Below are 7,914 nucleotides of genomic sequence, written 5' to 3'. Positions count from 1 at the left end.
TTGCTGTAATGCTGGGGACCGTATTGTCTGTGAACATTTTGCTTTCTCTGTGAGCGGTCACAGTACATGTAAGTACAGCTGAATTCACTGCACAGAATTATTTTAAAACATCTCACATTAAATGTTTTATTTGTGTATTCAGTATTACTATGAACATATTGCTCAAAGTGTTGGTCCTTTTTCGTCACAAAGATTCAGTAACTACTCCTTTTAGTGTTTACATTATTTCACAGTAGTTCTTTCTTTGTGGTGGATGGGAGGCTCTGAGTGGAAACCCCAGCCGTGCAGTGATTGGAGGAGCGTTGCTACTCTTCCTCCTCTTATTGGTCTGCAGCACTGTTCCTGTTCGCAGGTCTCCATCCAATCACAACATCGCAAAGTTCAGCTGCGGAAGAGGGATGCGAAGGAGATGGCTGAACTTAGATAGCTCTGTGTGTGGAAATATACATTTCTATACATATATATCTTTGTCATGGATGTTAACCTGATGAGAGTGAGGAGCAGAGGGTGGCTGCTGGGCCTTGTGGTAGTCTTTCTGTGGTGTGCAGGCTCTGTGCGCTGTTTTGGACAGAGCCAAGACAGCGAGTTTACCTTTCTGCTACCAGCCGGAAGATCCGAGTGTTTCTTTCAGACAGCAGTAAAGAACGGTACGATGGAGGTCGAGTACCAGGTAACTGTGTGTGTCCAGCAAACACAACCACTCGTTGTCTTCACAATTAATAACATATTTAACGAAAGCTTACAAAGGAAGGTGCTTTTGATAGCAAACAGTTGCTATATTTAGCAACTGGTATGGTCAGCGTGCATTGAACTGCGTTTTTCAGTCATAAAAACACAATATCCCTCCATTATTTTTACACGAGTAGGTATGTGAGACCGGTGTGGTGAATATTTGAGAAAAATATATTTTTAGACTGCATCTGCGAAGTACCTTGTTGTGATCTGGCGTAAGTTACAGTTTTTTTTGTAATTCAAGTTCATATTTTCCAGTAAAGGTAGAAATATGTGGTTGAATCCACAACGTCAGATTTGTTGATCTAAAACTAGTTTGCGCAAGGACGCAGTATAAACGTGATTGACACAAATGCACGAGTTGGCAATGAGATCAGTCATGACAGCAGTTGAGATATGTCACCACTCATTGTCACAGTGAGTCATGTGAGCAGGCTATTCAACATCCTGGTTGTTCCAGCTTTTTAATATCCTGAAGTGATGTCCTGTTCCACCAGGGAAACACATGATAGGACATTTTAGAGGAACCAAACCACAAGTTATAGCTCTGCTTCTATCTACTATTCTCATAACCATTCTCTCATTGAGGGCTGCAACAAATACTTATTTTCATGGTGCATCGAAATATTTATGTCATTAAACATTTCTTTAGACTTTAGAGAAAAAAAAATCACAGAGCCCGAGGCAACAGCTTTGCTTTTTGCCCTTTTTGACCAATAATCAAAGCTGAAAATGAATATTTCCGCTATCATGGATGTTTGCAAAAATTTAAAGATACAGACATTTGTGGGCATTTCTGCTTTGGAAAATATCATCTAGAAATACTTTAGATTAATGCTTTAGCACTGCTATGGTCAAAACTAAGCAATGCAGTTAGAAAAACACTACATACATGTTGATACATCATGTGGTGGGAAGTTGTCGTCGTCAGCAGTTATTCGTTGAAGTGGGAAAGTCTCAGTTTCTGTGAAATTATTGTTCTCTCCTGAGAGAGGCACATGACAGCGTTTGACTCAAAGTGTCTTGTATATAATGCATTAAACCCACTACTACTAAGTATCATCCCTACCACATCTATATTTTACTATTTTCTTTTATTAAAAAACTATCTTTCATGTGGAAATTACCTCAATTCTGAGTAAAGTCTAAACTTGATGTTTTGGCAACAGAATAGCAGTTAGTGTCCAACTCTCTGTTAAATAATTTCAGTTAAGGATGTTTGGATAAAAGTTACCTGAGACAAGATGTTACCTGTTGCCATTATTGACCTTTTTCTTTAAGGTCATGTGATTTCTTTTGAATAACATTTACAGGCAGCTCTGGCTTTCTGTCCTACACCATTCACTGCTGCAGCAACACACTCATGCGCTGCATGTTTGACTTTGTTTTACTCAGAAATGAGTCCATAGAATAAAGTGTGTTGCTGGTTTCAGTCTTCTCTATCATTTTGTATCTCACATTGTTTGCTTTTGCAAAGCCTCATTTGCACTAGACTTATATGAGGAGAAATCACAGGTAGCATCAGTTTATGTTGATTTTAAATTTACAAATCAAAGCTGATCAGGTCTCAGATGGAAACTTTATTACATTGTCACGGCCAAAAAGGGTGCTTTTTATTTGATGCCAACATGTCCCCCAGCTTTCTTCATGCCACTTATTTCCTTGCGTCTTGCAATGTGAGAGAAAGATGAAAGGGAGAGCCATGAGTTGAAACCCGCCGAATAGAAAACTAGTGGGTTCCACTGTGTCAGTCTAAATTTGTGTCAAAAAGCATATGTGGAGGCCCAGTATTTATACGTTTTGCCACTTCTCCAAAGAAAATCTACTGCATAGGGTGCATTTGTGTTTTGTGGCTTTGAGCTCCTGTGGAAGCCTCCTCTCTCTTCACTCCTCATTTATATCGTTGTGCCTTAAAAGGGTTGTAATTTCTTTAAGGATGCCGAAATGGGAATGACTTTTGGCTGACGGGAGGAGAGAGGACGCAATGCGGCATAAGTTAGCATAATAAGAAGCACTTAAAGCCCTTTTTTGTTCTGGAGGGTCCCTAACTAAGGGAAGTGACCTGGAAGCATCTAAGTGGGTTATACTTTACTATCTCTTTAGAATAGTGTGCAGCACATCATCCTTTATGACAGAAAAGGAGGTGATGCCGTCCCACAGTTCCTTGCAGCAACAACAGTCAAAGTAATGTTAACTCATTTGAATGCAGTCATTTTAATTGGGAACACTGAAAGTGTTTTCAACCGTTTGTCCATCCTAATATAACATGTATGAAATAATTCTGTAAGAACATAGACATATAAGCACATTTTTAGTTCCAGGGAGATTTTTATAAGCCTTTATGAATTCTTTCCCATCTTTTTTTTTTTTTTATTATAGCCAATATTTTTTGTAAACTCAGCATCTTTTATGAGGGCAGAAATGACCCAAGACCAAGTTTAAGTGAAGTCAAATAACTTTTATGTAAATTAAGTTTTATTCCTCAGTGTTTCCTCCAGAACTGGGTGACATCCCCATTTGCAGAATAACTGCAGTGATAATGGTTTGTTGGGCAGCCACTTAAACAAAGGAGAAGCAGCTGAACTGCTCCACCATTTTTCAAGACCAATGAGAGCTGGACTGGGCCTTTTTTAGGAGGTATTTTAGAGAGAACAACAAGTACAGCAGCAGCTTACCGTATGAGGGAAGTAATTTTTTAATAAAAATTAAGGCTTGTGATCCTGTTCTTTTAGACTCCCACAATATACTGGTTAACTAGCTTAAAATGGGTACTTTAAAATTCATACTATGTACTACAAAGCCCTGGATAAAATTGCGTTTGGATCCATTTCTCCGCACTATTTCTTCTCTTTATCCCAAAAATGTTTTCTTTTGATTATAAAATTAGTGCTAACTCCATTTTTGTGTGTATGTGTTCATGTAGGTGATAGCTGGTGCTGGTATGGATGTAGACTTCACCATCATCTCCCCTAAAGGCGTCCAGTTCATCATTGAGTCTCGCCGCTCTGATGGAGTCCACACGTAGGTGGCCTGAACCCTTGATCACTTTTCATTATACTGACTATGCAGATGTTTTACCATGTTTATTTTTCATCTTTTTACTTCCTGTAATCCCAGGGTGGAGCCTACAGAGGAGGGAGACTATGAAATCTGCTTTGACAACAGCTTCAGTCGCTTCTCAGAGAAGATGGTGTTCTTTGAGATCATCATTGAGGGACAAGGAGGAGATGTGGGTGGAGATGAAGAGTGGCCGGGGATAGAGGAGCCTGATGGAGGCATGCTGGAATACAAACTGGAAGACATCAGGGTGATTTGCATGATTTTAATAAAGAAGGTCCCGATATATACCAGACAAACCATGAATTTGAATATTGCAACTTTGTTGGCATCAATCTAACATACACTGTCCTGTTAGAAAGAGTGTGATGGCTCACACCTGAAAATGGCTCTCCAAATGCACTTTAGCTGCTTTTTGGGTTTTGTATTGCTACAAAAAAGGAAATTATGACTAGTTTTTCTTTTGTCATCAGCTCGGGACTGAGAGTCACGGACAGGTTGAGGAAGTGGGAAATTTTGAAATACTGTCAAATGCAGTGTTGGTTTTGGTCTTTTAAAGCTTGGTGACGTTTTGGAAAATATACGATGGTGCTTGAGAGTTTGTGAACTTCTAAGAATTCAATATTTCTGCAGGAAATATGACTTAAATGATCCAAAAGAATCCGATTAAGCAAATGACTCAAAATTATTATATTTGATGACTTATTCTTTGTCTCATATATCATATATCAATATTGTCAATATTGAAATATGGAAAAAATATTTTCGAAAATTTCACATCTGTTTGTCTGGGAAAACAAAGGGAATCTTTAAAGCTGTTGTTTTGATGGTGAAATGAGAGTTGGGGGTTTTCAATCAGTGTGAGTGTGTCTCTGTTTAATTTAGGCTGCGATCAAATTACTGTGCTGAGGTGACACAAATTAATTTATTAGCTGTCTAAAAGATGAATCCGATTGTGAATTCCAATGTGACACATCTCAGTTTTGTGTCCCTTCAGGATGTGATCCTAGATCAGATTTATATCCAGTATGTGGCTATGCATCATCAGTGAGGACACTCATATCTGATTCTGTGCACTGCTAGCAATTTCCACCAAATCAGCTGAAGCTAGCATCTAGTATCTAAACGTTTGCCAACCTTTAGAGCAAAATGTGTTCAATTTGCTGCAATGACTTCCATTTCCAAATTATGTCTCAGTCTAATATATCGTGTGTGATCTCTCAAATATGACATTGTCTGTGAATGGAGCTCACAAAAACATATCTAATGAACATATGTGCCATTGAAAATCAGGTGATTATGATTGTGACCCGTCAAATCTGCTCTGTACTGAATCAGAATTGAACAATGTGCCTGTAAGGTGAATGTAGCCCTAAAGTAGGGGATCCATCAAGTTCTGATCGTCTCATCTGTTTGTTTCAGAGTATTGTGTATCATATCATGAACAAGGATATTTCAGGAATTTAGAGGAGCCATTGATGTTCATCCAGCTTGAAAATGTTAGAAACCATCTCTGAAGAGTTTCGACTCCATCAAATCATATTGAGACAGATTATGTGCAAATATGGAAGAACATGAATCCAACAATGCATATGGGGAAACCCCGTAAAAGAGGTTTTCTGTATCTATTTACAGATCATCTTAGGTCTGACGTGAAAGCACCACTATAGAATAATGTCAGGCTTAACATTTAACTAGTATCTGTCCACAAGAAGACTACTGGAAACATCAGTTCTTTTTCAGTTCAGAATAGCTAAATTACATCATTTATGGTTGCATAAGCCACGTATTATTGTTGTTTGCTTGCTGGCAAACAGACATTTCACATGGAATCAAAGGCAGCTTAGTAAATTCACATCTTCTAAATCCTGCTGAGATAGCCAAGATGTTGATTTAGAAAGGTTCAGTTATCGTCAAACAGTAAGTATTTGAAAGCTCCTGAGACAAACTTATCTTGTCATATTGTATCTTCCATATGGCTCTCTGACTTACCGTCTATTCTTCCTTTCCCCTCAGGAGTCCATGGACTCTCTGCACAGACGCTTGGAGCGCAGCCGGCAGATGCAGACGGTGCTCCGGGCTTTTGAGGCACGGGACCGAAACCTTCTGGAGGATAACCTCTGGAGGGTCTCATTCTGGTCGTGTGCCAGTGTGCTGGTGATGCTGTGTGTGGCCTTTACTCAGGTAAATAGATCCCTGACAACACCATGCAGCTTGAGCTCAGCCTGTCACACCATTTTTAACACCCAATTTATTGTCTTTTCACAGGTCTACACTGTGCGCAAACTGTTTGACGATAAACGGAGGGTCTGCACATAAAGGGGCCATTTTTGCTGTTTTGCAAAGCAGATTAGGAGAGAGAACAGCTTGTGAGCAATAACTGAATATTGTTAGATCATAAAGGGTAACCTTGTTAGAAAGAGTTTGAGAAAGCTGAAGTGGGTTACTTCATTTCATGTAGTGCCTTTAATGTCAGATCTTACCACAGACAGTGAGGAAGTGCATGTTGTAGTACAGCTGCTGTGCTACACCTCTGAGACTAGTTAAAGATGTGAGCATTTTTATCGCAACATAACATCAGTAAAGATGGAGGTTGATATGTAATATGATGCCACTTTGCTGGTTTACAGGGGATAACGATGTGCAATAGTGTTATTGGCGTGTTTGTTCTTGTGATCTCGACAGTTTAAGACTCTGCTGTAAAATCAGTGATTGAAGTGTCTCCTTGGTTACAGCCTTGTTGATGATATTTTTTATTTTTACTTTTTTCTTTGGTTTTGGTCAGAGGGTACCGATCTTTTTTCATGTGCCAGTACAAGTCCATGCTGAGGTTTTTACAGTTAATAATGCAAAATGAGGGACTTCCAGTGAGATTACCAGGAGTTCACACACATCAGTTTCCTTCCAGACAAACATGTTAAGTCCGTATGAGCATGATTGTGTGTTTTAGGCTTCGATCCTTTTGTCTTTAAGATGATCAAACTTGTTTTTTTGGGTTTTTTTGTTTTTTCATGGTGTATATCCAGGTGTCAAAAGAATGTTATTGTGATGCTCCCCATTTTTTATTTTCTCAGTAAAAACATGTTTGCATATTCTGTATGATATTACAAGAAAAATCAGGTTTTCATCTGTCATTCATCATAATAAACACATTTTTTACACAGGAAATACTCTGAGGGAAGTTGTCTTTTCAGATTGCAGACTGTTATGAAGATGGTTAGTTATGAATTAAAGCTAAACTTCATGACAGTCGTGTGTTTAATGCACAAAAGCTTTTCACCTTTATGTCTTCTTTATGCACTTTGGGGGAGGGGGGGTTGCATGAAACCACAGTGCTGTTGAGTGACTGTGCTCATATGGTAGCTGATGATTTCCTTTGCTGCAATTTCAAACTGTGTTTGCAGGTCAGATCAAGCTCGACCTTATGTCAGACATGTGGATGGAAAAAATTCCCCAAAACAAATTTAAACAGCTGAATTCGAATTTATTACACACTTGAATTTGAGGATTCATATATTTAAATACACGTAGCATGTAAAAGTATATGTATACATGTATACTAGCTCATAAGAAAACATGTAGAAGAACAGTACATCTGAAACGAACAACAAGTTGATATGAAATACAGGAGAACATGACCAGGGACATAAGATATCAACAGGTAGAGAAAAGGCCAAATTATGGAAATGACTTTTTAGTAGTCTTTTGAAACATTTGGGGAAACCATTGGGGAATGGTGTATAACCTATGAAGCAGCATGAGGAGGACCTTTTCAATATTAGGTTGGCGGTAATAATGGAATTTCTGATTGGCGTATATATATATATATATATATATATAAGAAACCACTGTTGTGTAAAGTACTTTATTTGTCAGTTTGGAGGGGTTTAGACAACACTGTGTTCCGTATATATGAAGATTTAACTTTTTGTTCTTTGTTCCATTTATTTTTATTTCTAATGACATGAAAAACTAAATTATTTCAGTAGTATTTATAGGATTTAAATACATTATATGTTAAATATTAAGCCTAAAGATATACCTGTGTGTACAATGGTTTGTTTCAGTGGTGGACTAAAGCAAATCCATCACACATACGACGTTGGCTTCGTTTTTTTGACACAG

The 7,914-nt window shown here is 38.2% G+C and overlaps 1 protein-coding gene across 1 annotated transcript; it reads left to right on the top strand.

The window, feature by feature from the left end:
* Positions 1 to 376: 376 nt before the first annotated feature.
* tmed1b (transmembrane p24 trafficking protein 1b) lies at positions 377 to 6,904 on the top strand. Its single transcript, XM_072384467.1, has 5 exons — positions 377 to 670; positions 3,656 to 3,753; positions 3,850 to 4,039; positions 5,806 to 5,973; positions 6,058 to 6,904. The coding sequence occupies exons 1-5, from the start codon at positions 473 to 475 to the stop codon at positions 6,106 to 6,108; spliced, it is 705 nt and encodes a 234-aa protein (XP_072240568.1). The 5' UTR covers positions 377 to 472; the 3' UTR covers positions 6,109 to 6,904.
* Positions 6,905 to 7,914: the final 1,010 nt, after the last annotated feature.

This window comes from Leuresthes tenuis, unplaced genomic scaffold (genome assembly GCF_036924035.1).
Source record: "Leuresthes tenuis unplaced genomic scaffold, fLeuTen1.0.hap1 SCAF_4, whole genome shotgun sequence".
Classification (NCBI taxonomy): Eukaryota; Metazoa; Chordata; class Actinopteri; order Atheriniformes; family Atherinopsidae; genus Leuresthes; species Leuresthes tenuis.
The sequence above is the reverse complement of the archived record's forward strand: the minus strand, read 5'-3'. Positions and strand labels throughout refer to the sequence as shown.

What these genes read in the sequence shown, in the direction of transcription:
- tmed1b (XM_072384467.1), top strand. Translation starts at nt 473, where the DNA reads ATGGATGTTAACCTGATGAGAGTGAGGAGCAGAGGGTGGCTGCTGGGC. An exon ending in ACAAACTGGAAGACATCAGG is followed by an intron (nt 4,040 to 5,805) that starts GTGATTTGCATG and finishes CTTTCCCCTCAG; the next exon opens with GAGTCCATGGACTCTCTGCA. An exon ending in TGTGTGTGGCCTTTACTCAG is followed by an intron (nt 5,974 to 6,057) that starts GTAAATAGATCC and finishes GTCTTTTCACAG; the next exon opens with GTCTACACTGTGCGCAAACT.